This window comes from Perissodus microlepis, chromosome 23, assembly GCF_051167445.1.
Source record: "Perissodus microlepis isolate ML-2025 ecotype Zambia chromosome 23, ASM5116744v1, whole genome shotgun sequence".
Lineage (NCBI taxonomy): Eukaryota > Metazoa > Chordata > Actinopteri > Cichliformes > Cichlidae > Perissodus > Perissodus microlepis.
The window spans coordinates 6,017,016-6,030,972 of record NC_140482.1 but is presented as its reverse complement, the minus strand read 5'-3'; the positions used below and the strand labels follow the sequence as shown (position 1 = coordinate 6,030,972).

The following is a 13,957-nucleotide window of genomic DNA, read 5'->3' as shown; positions in this document are numbered from 1 at the left end:
ACCAAAATAACTAAAAGCCTATTTATGACATATCATTAATAAAGTTGTTACAGTTTAAACCAAAATCCATCACGTAGGTTTTATTTTGAAGGTTCAAACAAGAAACCATGGTTATTATTTCTATTTTTACGGCGGACTTTCAACAGAACCCGCCGAAAAGCGTCTCCAGGAAACAGGGCGCGGACAAGTGGATGAAAATATTTCCCTCCTGAAACGTGGTGCCATGAATTATTTTGTTCTGACCCCGCTGACCTGCCTATTACAAACCGATGCCTCACGACAGCAGTAATAACTTGTAATAATGAGTCTAAAATATTATGAAAATCTCTTCTCATTTTAAACCGAGCTTGAAAAAGTGGATGAGATTTGAGATGCAAAAGGAATAGAAATTTTACCTTTCAAATTCCTTATCTTGTATCACAAAACTTTAGTTAACCTAAGTAATAAACAAACAAATAAATAAATAAATGAGATGAGTCTTATGCTGAAAGTTATGTGTATTTCTGACATTTTATGTAATGATTTCAGCACCATATCTATGGATAGCACCAGTCTGTTTTCTTTTATTTTATTTTATTTTAAAGTAAAAAAAATTCTAAATATCCCACAGTTAACTGAGACACCCAATCAATAATTACTCTTCACAAACACTAGAGCGCGCATGCGTTCACCCCCGGTGCCAGAGCCACCACCTGGCTCCGCGTGACGTAGATGAAAGAAAATCTCCTTTGGCCGCGGCGCGAGACAAGAAGATTATTAGTACACGCGCGGAGGGGGGAGACAGAGAGAGGGAGCGCGAGAGAGCTGGATATTAGTTTGGCTTCTAGTCTTTTAGGAGGAGCAGCTCTCTGCCCGTGTGAATTGTCTTCAAACTGTAGGAGAAGACGCACAGACAGACACTCCCCCCGTTTAAAGCCCGTCGCGGGGTCCGTAGGTGAGTTTGGAAGCGAGTCCTTTTTTTCCAATTCAGGAAGAAGAAGACGGGGGAGAAGAGAAAGTCATGGACAGAGGAGTAGAATTAAAAAGAAGCTAGCGCCCGCAGTAAAAATAACCTTTGGAGGAGAAAAAGACAGAGAGCAGAAGAAGTGTCCGGAGAGGGAAGAGGAACAGGATGGGGATGGATTTCAGCACTCTGCGTACTCTTATCAGCCGATATGTAAGTTTGTTTTTCCTTTTTCCCTTTTTCTTTTTTTTTTTAAATTAAATACCCTTATGTTCACATTAACGCATGCGACTAGTTGCCTACAAATCAAAGCTATTTCCATTTTAAATCAAACTTGTGAACTTTTTTTGTTATCACCGTTGATTTAAAATTCCGACGAAGCGGCTCTCAGAGGATTAGGTTACAATAAAGGGAGTGGAAAGCAACTCACTGAGGAGTGGTTGGGAAACTTCCCGACACTTAAAAAATCGTGTGACTAATTAACCTTTATCAACTTATATATTTTTTAACTTTTTTCCCACGTCCCTTTATTTCAACTTCAACAATGACATTTCGGCAGTTTTAAGTTACTTTTTTAAAGTTCATTGCTCCACAAATGACACTAGATCCCCACTACTCTGATCTTTCCGCACTTAATTCTGAAAGAGTGAAAGCACATGTAAAATGCATCTTTCACTGATATTCTTTAAATATATATCAGCTATTTATGTTGAAGCATGTGTTAAATAATAAGCTCTTCACATATCTGTTAGTGCTGAAAAACATTGTGTGTGTGTATATATATATGTATATATATGTCGAAATGAGAGAGATATATTATTTGGTATGTACAAAATTGTTCCAAGTACTCTTGCAGATACTGTTCAGACATCTTTAAACAACAAACGCGGTGTGATTTGAATGAGTGAAAGGTTGAGTCACCTCACAGTATCGGTAAGTGGTGGGTGGGTGACTAACTATCTGCTCATGGCAGAACATGCCAAAAAATGCAGACAGGCAGCTATTATCATTCATGTCATCGTTGCCACTCAGTCTCATTTATTATGCTACCTCCCAGTAGAACAAAATGGAACATGAATTATGTAATCCACTTGTTTTCTCCCTGCTAGTCAAATCGATGGGCAGCATCTATATGGGTTACATTAGGCTCGGCAGTAATGTGCTTGACAATAATCCAGACAGTGCGAGCCCTGCTCACATGAGAGCCAGTGAGGTTTATACCCCAGCTCCGTACTCAGCTGAAGCTTAGGCACTGCTTCCCAACTGTTGCAACTAGCTGATTAAATACAATTCCCTGCTGTGTGGAGGGTGAAATGGAGCCATGTAGCTAGAAGCATGAAGAGAGAAGCCGGTGACTGGTGTAGGATGTGGGATGCTGATGAGGTCTGCTGCTGTAAATGGTCTGGATAAATGCTTTAGGTAAATGGGTTAGGGCTAAATTGATTGCATTGCTGCTGTGGTGGAAAGAGGCTGCTGAATACTTAAGATCAGGGTCAGGAACATCCATCTGTTTGTCAGATGAAGGATTCTCCCTGTGACCAAATCTGTAAAGTGAAGCTAAATGTAAATTCAGGCTTTATACTATTTCTGCTATGATGTAAAGAGCCTGTGGTACGAACAGGCTGCTAAAAACATACTAATAACAAATGTTTGTAGAGTATTTAAATATGATAATTGGTTTAATTTTCAGGTGTTTATAATGACATGTAAACACAGTAATAATATGCCTAATATCTTAGTCGTGTTCTCATCTTCTGAGTTTTCTAATTATTTCATGTATAGACTCGTTTGTGGCTGTAATTCAGAAACCAGTCTCCTTTGAGTCTCTGGGCTTTGGGCACGTTGAGATTTGTTTCACAAATAGACGTAACAACTGTGACAGATTTTACAGCCTGATAAAGGATCCCTGTGATTTCACAACAGCTCAACAATAAACTGAACTGAACTATGAGAGAATTTTCATCATTAAATGTTAGTGTGTGTTTCTATTAACATGCCGACACGTGCAGTAAACATTTAAAAAGCAGCCAAAGATCAGAATTGAGGTTGTGTGAATTTGTTAATTATGATGCTTCACACAGAAACATTAAAAGGCCCGCTGTGCATGTACTGAAATTTTAGTTATTCACTCTATAAATACATCAATGTTTTTGTGCAAACAGAGTGCAACTGACAGTATTGGGTTACGTACAGTGCATCTTTGTTCTAAAAAAAAGTAAATATTGTGTCAAGGCTCATTGTTTCTTTAAATGAGGTGGTGTGAGGAATGTTTAGAGTGGACGCATGATGAAAAATATATCTGTACTGTGGATATTCTACCGCCTTGTGTTTAAAAAGCTGTGCCATCGTTCTTGTGCGATGTCAGTAGAAGCCACAGTAAATTTTATTATTGCGATTGTGCCAAAACTTTCTGTGTTATGCTACAGGCTTGCAGAGGGAAAGTACAAATGAAATAAACAGGTTTAACTGGGGTTGCTTTGTACCTGTTTGTTACCTTTTGCTCTGCAACAGGGTGTGGATCGTGGTGGTGAAAGTCAGTCTCTTCAGTCGCTGCCGCCTCAGATTAGGTAAAAGCTAAATGATGTTATATAAGCCTACAGTATAGCTCTCTTTAAAAGTGTAACATGCAGAGTTGTTCATGTAGTGGCTGCCTGTCCTGTCTAGACCAGTTTAAAATCAAATGTGATGCTGGTAGCACCAAGAGCTCTGAGATACAGTGTAGTTATTCCAAAACAGGTGGCTCACCCTGTTTTGTTCTTTTCCAGAGTTAATTTTAGTCACTGAAATTCTTAGAAGTACTGTTTTAAATATTTTCTAACCTGTCTTCAGTGCTCCTCCTCAAGTCTTTTTTTAGGAGATATCAGGAGAAGCACTGTTTAATTGGATTATATAACAGAATTATAAAAGAGTTAGGAAAAAGCACAACGCTATGGTCAGCTTTCTGTCTCAGGAGTGGCACAAAATACAAAGTTAAGTTTTCTCCAGAATTAAATACTTAGATCCAGTGACTTTGTGTCTATCAATGCAAATCACCCATAATGCTGTATAATGGGTGTAACGTCCCAACAGCAGACACAGCTGCTGGTGCAAAGGGACAGAGACAGATATCAGCAGAGCAGCTGAACGTAAATGGTGTTAAGTTGTAATATTTGCCCTTTTTTCCCCCTTATAAATTTCTTCATAGCCCTACAGACTTGTAGAGACTGGACTTGTGTTATAAAGAGTCAATGACAAGATAACGGTTGCAACAGTAGGTTAATAACACACATTAGTAATACACTGGAGCATATGCTGAAAATGTAATGGACAGGAGTTGCACAGCATCTCTTTACTTTCACTATCTGAAAATGATAACAAGCCAGCTGAAACTAGCTAATAACTGAACTGTAATGTGGCAGAGAGTTCTCAGTCCGGCTCTGCTCCAACTGATTCATCCCACATAGCACATTTGTATTGGTTTGACCTCTTGTGGACACAATACAAATATTATATTCATTTAACACTGTGCAGGTGATTTTCTTTCTTTTTCTTAAGGAACAATGAAATGTTATTTTGACAGCCTATGTTTGTTTGCTTAGCAAACAGAGTTCAGTGCATCTTAGCAGAACTGGACTGTTACTGTTACTGTTACAATGAAAAACAGCAGAGTTGCAAATACCAGGACACTGAAATGTAGAACTGGAGCAGAAATGAGATCTCACTAGTTTCCTGACAGTTGCCCACTAGCCACTTTATTGGTTCTTCTGAAGGATAAATACCTTGCTATATTTTAAAATAATATTAGTAGGCATTCAAAGCATTAACCATCCTTTTGGAGGTATTTTCCTAAATAATCATGCTTAGCCAAGTGATTTTTAGTGTAAAAGCATTGGGCTTGTGCAAAACCATACACTCACACATAGACCAATTCACCAAAATCAATATACAGCATTTGTATTATTTAGGACTACAATTATCATTTGGTCAGTTATTTTTTGATTAAATAAGTAAGCTACTTTCAGCTGCCCTCTTGCCACAGGGGGTAACTCTGTGGGATTTGGCAGAGTTTTACACTGGATGTCCTTACTGACACAACCTCAAAGGAGAGAACGGTGACTCTGGCTGGAATCTAACCAGCGATCTTTTCCTTTCCAAGCAAATTATATCACCAGTTTTTATCATATCATATCATAATGTTAGAAAGTGGTTGTAAATCTTATTCAGAATAAATTTCATATTGCTACATTACACTACTACTAATACTACTTTGTACGTCTTGATGCATTCTCAATCATCCAGGAAAGTAAATCTCCAAAAGTTGATTCTGTTCATCTGGACGTAGCGTTTTGTGGGAGAAACGTTTCGTCACTCATCCAAGTGACTTCCTCAGTCTCAGATACTACTTTGTAGACTGTAACTGTGAAAATCAAACAATATTGGACGAATCCAAAATGAAACAAACCGGAGATATCATGTTCGTGTATTAGGCGTGTTCAAGAAGCCACCCAGCATTCCTCTCCAGCTACCTAATGTGGTTCCCTGGAAGTCCCGCTGGACTCTTTTTGGCTTCCTGCCTTCACATACTAGATTAAAGGGTTACTGCTGTTCACTATACCTTCACCCACTTAATCCAGTTTGCAGCTATACTTTCAGATCTAAGCTTATCACTAAACACCTTACTACTTATATTCAGCCTAGTTTTATTTTCTAATTAGCTCACCGATCAGCAGGCTGTATGTGAAGTATGCTAACTGATCCATGCATATGAGGCCATAATAAATGTTCACGTCAGTAGTGGCTGATGATCATGTTGCTGTCTCTATAGTGTCATTCATGCACATTAGTAAGAAGCAGGTAGATGGGATAGTTGTAGCCAGTTGACGCAGAGGGCATCAGATCATATGAACTCCTTGGCTCCAAATGCTTATCAATAATTCATTAGTAGACTGGCTGACAATGAAGACTGATGTTTGTGTAACTTGTTTAGGAGTCTGCTCACTGTGGGGCTCAGGGATGCCCCAGGTGGCTTCATGGGATTCCAGAGGGTCCCCATCTAACCACTGTGTTTTAATCACTGCAGGATATAATTTTACAACCGAGGTTTGGTAGAAACTGCAAAAAATGTCCTATGCTGGCTTTTCTAATTAATGCCCTCACAAAAGAGTAGAGATGGAAGACTTCACTGTGCAAATAAAGTCTAACTTGGCTTAACCATAAGGAAGTGCCTTAAGGTTAAACTAAGGTAATCAAGCCTGAAGAAAGGGTTACAGTCGTGAGTCCTACTTAATAGTACAACAGTCCATTTTTACGTGCTTGGGTTCAAACAGCAGAATTCACACTTCAGGAGTGCCACTGCTCTTCAGATTACAGCACTTGTGAATGAAACGACTTCTAATTTCCTTCTACATTGCATAAGCATGCCATGGTATGCCAGAAAAAGGCAGTTTTTATGCTAAAGAAGAGCCAAGTTGTTGTGATGCTCAGTAGTGGCTTTTGAAGTTTACTCACGTGTAGCCTCCTCCTGCATTGGCGGGTTTCCTCTTAGTGACCCCCATGCTTACAATTAAACAGCTGCTCAGCCATAATGTCGCAATCCACAAGGTTCACCTGGGTTAACCTCTTTAGGTGAAGGATTCACAGGCTCTCACTAAGCCATCTGGCTTCAAGATTGTTTTGCTGCTTCACTAGTTGCTGCTTCTTTGTTTATCTGCATTAACTCCCAGGACTTACTAGAAAACCTAGGTGACAAGAAGTAGTTTGGAATTAAAAGTACTTTCTTAATATGTGTAGATTGCACAAATATGCCAGATTCAGAAGGCAGGGAAAATTTCCAATTTTATTTTAATCGGTTGATCATGTAAAACTATTATATGAGTCACATTATGTTTTTCAGTATTGAGCAGATAAACCTTTTGCAGCCATGTTGTATCTTTATAACAACATTCTACATGTACTTTAACAACATCTTTCTTTTCTATTGGATATGGCAACATTTTTTAAATTCCTTCATTTAAAATGAAGGAATTTCAGCTAGTGGTCCGTCATCACCTGCTGCATATATCCATTGATATGTGACAAAGTGAAACAGAACATTACTTCTTTCCTTGTGCTATTTGGATACCTATTCAAAATCCGTAGCAGTTCAATTCTGAATTAATTCAAAGGAGTAAATCATTTTTGTTGCATTAATGTTTCTACACCAGCTTGTTAACATTTTTTCTTTATGTGCTGACACTTTTGAAAAACATTTTGGCTCCTCACGATACTGTCTAAGCAATACCTGCAGTGGAGTGCTATAGCTCCATTAAGAGCCTGTATCAGTGTCGTCGCAGTAACATTACCAGTATATTACAGCTCAATGAACAAGTAGACAGATGATAAATAGCCTCAGGTTAATGGTGCATAGAGACCTCTATCCAAAGAGAGAGACCGATAACAGATATGGAGGGCGAGAGATGTTGTTTGAACTTGGGTCATCATAATAACATTGCTCCAGGTTGCCAGTGAAAGTGCTGAGGGAGGCAGGTGTGCACCTTAATGTTCCCCCTGTCTGAGGGAATGATAGCCGGTCGACTCTCTCCTGGAACACCATTCCCCACGGCCCGCGTGTCAGAGAGGAAGAGAAGTGAAGTGAGCCGCCTCCCCTCTTTCCAAAAAGCTGATGGTGCACTATAAATATCACCCCACCCCACTTCCATTTAACCATAATGCCTTACCCCCTTTTCCCCCTTCTCCATTGCTTTGTTGGTTGGAGACATTAGCAGACAGTCATAAAAGGCTATTGATCATTTGGATTTTTGGCAGGTAGTACTTATCTATAAATGTGATGTCACAGGAAGTGAAGCAAAATTTTCTCTACTTCAAAAGTTTGGTTCCTTTTGTTGATGTTCTCCACTGGTCTAGGAATAAGCATCTATCTACAATGCAACGTTTAATAAAAGTCGAACTGAAACAATTAAATCTTAAAACTGTTACTTTACTATTTTGTAACCTGTCCTTTGGGGCTGTACCAGAATATTTGATCTTTAAGCTTTAAATTGTTTGAAGGGGGCATGTATTTTTTCTAAACACTTTTTTACCTCATTGTTGCCAACTTAGTGACTTTGTTGCAATATTTAGTGACTTTTCATTGACCTTTAGTAAGGGTTTATTATATATATATATATATATATATATATATATACATATATATATATATATATATATATATATAGAAAGAAAGGCTGCAACCACCAAGTACCTGCAGAGGGTCAGGCAAGTCCTGAGGAGTCAGCTGAACGGTAAGAACAAGATCCGGGCCATCAACACCTACGCCCTGCCCGTGATCAGGTACCCTGCTGGTGTAATAGGTTGGCCAAAGGAGGAGATAGAAGCCACTGACATAAAGACAAGAAAGCTCCTTACCATGCATGGAGGGTTTCACCCCAAGTCCAGCACCCTGAGGCTTTACGCTAAGCGGAAGGAAGTGGGCCGGGGACTGGTGAGTGTCAGCACCACAGTCCAGGATGAGACAACGAACATCCAAGAATACATTGGGAAGATGGCCCCAACTAACCGAGTGCTCAGTGAATACCTCAGGCAGCAGAAACCCAAGAAAGAGGAGGGAGACGAGGAACCATCATGGAAGGACAGGGCCCTGCACGGTATGTACCCCCGGCAGATAGAGGAGGTGGCTGACATCCAGAAATCCTACCAGTGGCTGGACTGAAAGACAGCACAGAGGCACTAATCATGGCAGCACAAGAACAAGCTCTGAGTACAAGATCCATAGAGGCTGGGGTCTATCACACCAGGCAAGACCCCAGGTGCAGGCTGTGTAAAGATGCTCCAGAGACAATCCAGCACATAACAGCAGGGTGCAAGATGCTAGCAGGCAAGGCATACATGGAACGGCATAGTGTACAGGAACATCTGTGCCGAGTATAACCTGGAAGTCCCGAGGTCAAAATGGGAGATGCCCCCAAGGGTGGTGGAGAATGACCGAGCTAAGATCCTGTGGGACTTCCAGATACAGACGGACAAAATGGTGGTGGCTAACCAACCGGACATAGTGGTGGTAGACAAACAGAAGAAGACGGCCGTAGTGATCGATGTAGCGGTTCCGAATGACAGCAATATCAGGAAGAAGGAACACGAGAAGCTGGAGAAATACCAAGGGCTCAGAGAAGAGCTCGAGAGGATGTGGAGGGTGAAGGTGACGGTGGTCCCCGTGGTAATCGGAGCACTAGGTGCGGTGACTCCCAAGCTAGGCGAGTGGCTCCAGCAGATCCCGGGAACAACATCGGAGATCTCTGTCCAGAAGAGCGCAGTCCTAGGAACAGCTAAGATACTGCGCAGGACCCTCAAGCTCCCAGGCCTCTGGTAGAGGACCCGAGCTTGAAGGATAAACCGCCCGCAGGGGCGAGATGGGTGTTTTTTTTTTTTTTTTTAAAAACACAAAAAAACAAAGAAAACTGCAAATTCGTCCTTGCTCATCCTGTGCAGCTCTCTCTGTCTCCTTTGTTTTATTCATTAAAGTCACAAAGCAGCAAACTGCAGCTCTCTGACCAAATTCTTCCATATGGCTCTAAAAGTGGAGCCAGCTTAAATCACTGCATGGAACAACAATTAGAATATTTGCTGCTGATCACTGCTAAAAATATCATTTTTTTGACGGCCTAATCTTGCTTTGAAATACATAAAGGGTATATCTCCAGCCTTCTACCACAGGTGCATGAAAACAGTAATTGTGGTATGATCTTTGGACAGTGATTAGGTATACATTTGCTGACATCCCAGCTAGTGCAGTAATGTTGTATTGGTGCAGAATTGTAAGTATAATGATCAGTAGTTGAAGTCATCCTTGTTTGTATTCATTTTATCTTTCTTTTCATGAATAATAATAGTAATTATTGCATGGTACCAGCCTCCTGCACTTTCAGGGAAAGTTAAAAGCTTTTCAAAGACGTTTGAAGAGAGCACTTGTAAAGCTGTGTTTACAGTTCAAAGCCTTGCAGCATTCTGTTGAGCAACAACTTATCAAAGACACCAAAGCCCCCTCCTGAAGATGCATTTGTTGCTAGGCTACAAAATACAAACTAGCCAATATTACTATCTGGGAACCAGATGATACATACAAGTGAATCTCATGTTGGTGCTCAACATCAAGCTACAGCTACTGGTTTCTTAAGTGGTTTCCATAGTTGAGCAGCTGATGCACATTGAAACAACATGAATTATAACATTTTGAATGCACTTTAGCAGGAACCCATCAGTAGATGACTGTGATCTAACTGCTCAGACTGTCAGTCTGCCAGAAAACATTCAGCCCCAAGTGAAATAATAGTTAGGACACACAAAGGACTGTGCAGATGTATTTTCAGTTTCCAGTGACGCCTTGATAATGCTTAATTATGAACTGTAATATATGTAGTGCTGCAAATGTCTTATATCTGACAGTGGAAAGGACTGGAAGAAGGATAGCACAGAATAACAATATAGATATTGCCCTGATTGCAGAATTACTGTGAGTGAACCCAAATGATAAAGTAAATCACTGAAACACGCCACATGCAGCATTTTAACATGAATAAATTATCACCACATGAATATTTGAGCACAAATACCACAAGCAAAAGAGGGCACCTATAAATCTGCAACCCAACAATATTTCTCATATTGTGGATCAAGATCAGGTATTAAATCTAAATATGCTTGATTGATTTGCAAGAATGGATAAAGTGCTGTTGTTCGATCAAGATTTGGAATTATAGTTAAGCAAAAACCGAAGACAAAACATATATTTAATAATAATATACAGGGCCTGTTGCTGGGTGTGTAATATCTCCATAGTACTGTTATTTTCAGCTGAATAATATATATTTAAGGAGGAGTAACTCTTATAGTTCACACAATGTATGTACAACTCAACTACAGCAGCATGATAAAAATAGCAGAGGGTACGCTGGTGGTGGAGTAGATGTGCTCCTGAGAGGACTGGACTTGTTCCAGGATTTATGCATCAAACCAACATGATGTTCTTCCTACAGCAAAGGCGACGGTGCATTTTTTAATATTTTAACTGCTTTATGTTCAGGAAGTCATTCACTTTGTTTCATGGCTGGTTGTTTTGACCCGCAGCTGAAGCATCATCCTTCAGTGAACAGCCAGTAGAAAGGTGTTGAGAGCCACTTTATTCATATTATGTAATTGTGACTATGCATACAATATGAAAAACTACTACACTGGGGCTCTTATTATCTGAAACCCACAGAGAATCCATGCAGAAGAAGCAGTTTAGGAATGTATTTCCACCATGCTGCTTGGCCGCTGTCAGGTGATTGATGTAATGGGAGCCACATGATGTCATTAGCTTCCCTCCACCCACTGACCTGCTATGCTGTGAATTTTTTTTTTTTTTTTTGGGGGGTGGGGGTGGGGGTTGAGAAGCTGGGAATTGTTGCTAAAAAGTTTATAAAACATGTGTTGTCGTCTTTAATTGACCACAAAATTGACCCCACTGCTTTCAGTAGAAGTCAGACAAGAGGATTTTAGAGGATGGTGGATGACAGACAAAATGATGATTCAGACATTAAGATGCAGTAATAGAGTCAGTGGGTGCAGAGGATGAAAAACAGGAAGACGTAATCTCATGGTTGTCAAGGAGATGAAGAACAAACTGACCATATAGTAATTTTCTCCTTTATTCGGGTGCAGCTCACTCTCATCGAGTGTGTGTGTGTGTGTGAATTTGCCTTCTTAGGTGACATGGAAGGGCAGCAGGATTCATGGGGGTGCATGAGAGTGTAGCACCACGAGTAGCACAGAGCAATGAAGCTCAACTGAACTGAACAAAAGTGAAAAGAAATGTACCACATCAACACAAAGCATAGAACAAATACACAATACCCCTAAAGAGCAGAACAGCCATCTCCAAGGATTACCGAGACATCAGATGATGATCGCAGTCCAGCAAAAGTTTGAAGAGTCTCAAGTTTTTGTGTCGCCCTGTTTTCGTTCACCGAACTGGAGCGAGTCACTCTTCTCTCAAAATGTAATTCAATGTAACAGACTATTAGATATCTGGACCTAAGAGAGCACCTCAGTGATTTAACACTGCACTGTCAGAATCACAACAGCTAGTTTAAAAATAAAATGTCTGAAGCGCTGGAGCGGAGGATGCTGTGTTTTCAGTTCCACTCATTCTTCTTACTTGTTTAACCAGGAAGACAAAGGAGTGGAAGACAGGTGGCATTATTGTGGTAATTTACAGGATTTTACCGTAGAGCAACAAAAGGCTTTATGCAACTTTTTTTGCACAAATTGTGATAATACTCCATAGCACATGCTCCACATGTTGCTGAAGGAAATTAGTGGGTTTCCACTTAAATGCGAAAGAATACTTATCAGGACATAACTTTGAACGATGTCCACTCAAACAGAAAAATTTATATTGTTAAAAGAGAACATGATTTCTGCATGATTTTAATCTTTAAATGTAAATACAGTAAAAACAGAAGACACTGCATTCATTCAGAAAAACTAATTTGATGATCTGTTAGGAAATACTGATACTTGTTTAACAGCTTTTCAAAAGTTTCATTAAACTTGAATGGAAACAAAAAGAGAGAGGCCTGAAGCAGGTTTTGACTCCAGTTTTTTATCAGTTGAACATCATGTGATCGATTTAAATTCCACTGAGCCTGGATCAGTTCAAACAACTGGAAAAATGGACCAGTTAGAAATAAGTTCAACAGGGACACATACACACACTTACTCCTCATAGCACAACCTAAACTACAGCTTAGCTACAGTTTCTGTTTGCCAGAGAATGAGTGGAGTTTGAAGGCCAATAAGACTGAAGAGGATGATTCATGCTAGACTTTATTTCCCTGAATATGCTCCACTGTGACGCAGTTTTATTAACACAGCAGTAACCCAGGGAGCTGATGACACGCTGTATGGGAAGCTCTCCTGAACCCAGATTTTGGAAAGTTTACAAAAATGCTGAAATATTTGAACAATGTTTTTTAAGTTGGGTTGAGTCACACAGTCAGCTTATTTAGCTTATGTTGCTGGGGAAGTAATGACGTGTTTAAAGATGTTGTAAGATGAGTCACTTTGTCTTTGTATAGACAGTGAAAACTGGAAATGATTTGTTTTGTTTTTTCTCAGTGATAATTCTGCAATTTTGAGGGTATTTTTAGTCGATAATATTAGTTTGTTTCTCCTTCTTTTTATTTGGAGCAATTAAACACTTATTTCATAAAAGTGCCTTGGGCTGTGGGAGACCATAGTGGAAATTTTCACAGTTGTGCGATATTAATTAAGTTTAAAATAATGATCACTTGGAGCACTTATAATGGGATGTGAAGGTGCATTGGTAGACAGAGATTTCATATACTCCCTGTGTGTGCACGTGTGTGAGGATGATTGCTGCTAAGACAAACAGTATAATAAACACCATTAGGAAGAGGTGCCCCTAGGACAAACATTAGAGAAGGCTCCCATTAACGAGAAGGAAAGAGACGAGGAGAATGAAAAGTTGAGAAGTAAACATGTCGGAAGAAGAGATATAAAAGCATTTTGGTAGTTTTCTCTGATGTCCTCAGAGATTCGTAGAAGGTCTGATGTTACTGCAGGAAGTGAAACTGAGAGAGGTAAAATACGTGTACACTAATAGTGCTGTCAATTTTCTGCAATTTCTTTGCAGTTGGACGATTCACTCAGGATAATATAACACCTGTTTAAAAAAACATTTTTTTTGTATATTTTGTTCAACCGAACTGCAGTCAGTCCTGGTGCTAAGTTAAGCTCATCTTCTAGATGTGGTTTCAATCATCTTATCTAACTCTTAGATTCTCCCAGAAATGTGAATGTATGGAGTACCTTTCTCCAGCTGGTTGATGCTTCATATTTAACCCTGTACCATACCAAGAGCTCATGTGTTTACTCAGGCTGGGCTGCTGAGCCGTTATCCTGCTTACTGCACAAAGTATTCTGCATGTATTAACAACATGCCAATGACGATACCCAGTGACACAAACATTTGTCAAT

The 13,957-nt window shown here is 39.8% G+C and overlaps 1 protein-coding gene across 3 annotated transcripts in view; it reads left to right on the top strand.

Annotated features, from left to right (window-relative positions):
- The first annotated feature begins 722 nt into the window (after positions 1–722).
- Positions 723–13,957, top strand: part of atp11a (ATPase phospholipid transporting 11A) — a 47,162-nt gene continuing 33,927 nt past the window's right edge. For 2 of the 3 annotated variants that reach the window (XM_084920971.1, XM_084920970.1), the window contains exon 1: positions 723–1,156. In XM_084920971.1, coding sequence (XP_084777097.1) covers positions 1,112–1,156 — 45 coding nt within the window. In that variant the 5' untranslated portion in view covers positions 723–1,111. The remainder of the gene's footprint in view (positions 1,157–13,957) is intronic. The other variant, XM_084920972.1, reaches the window with a different exon arrangement.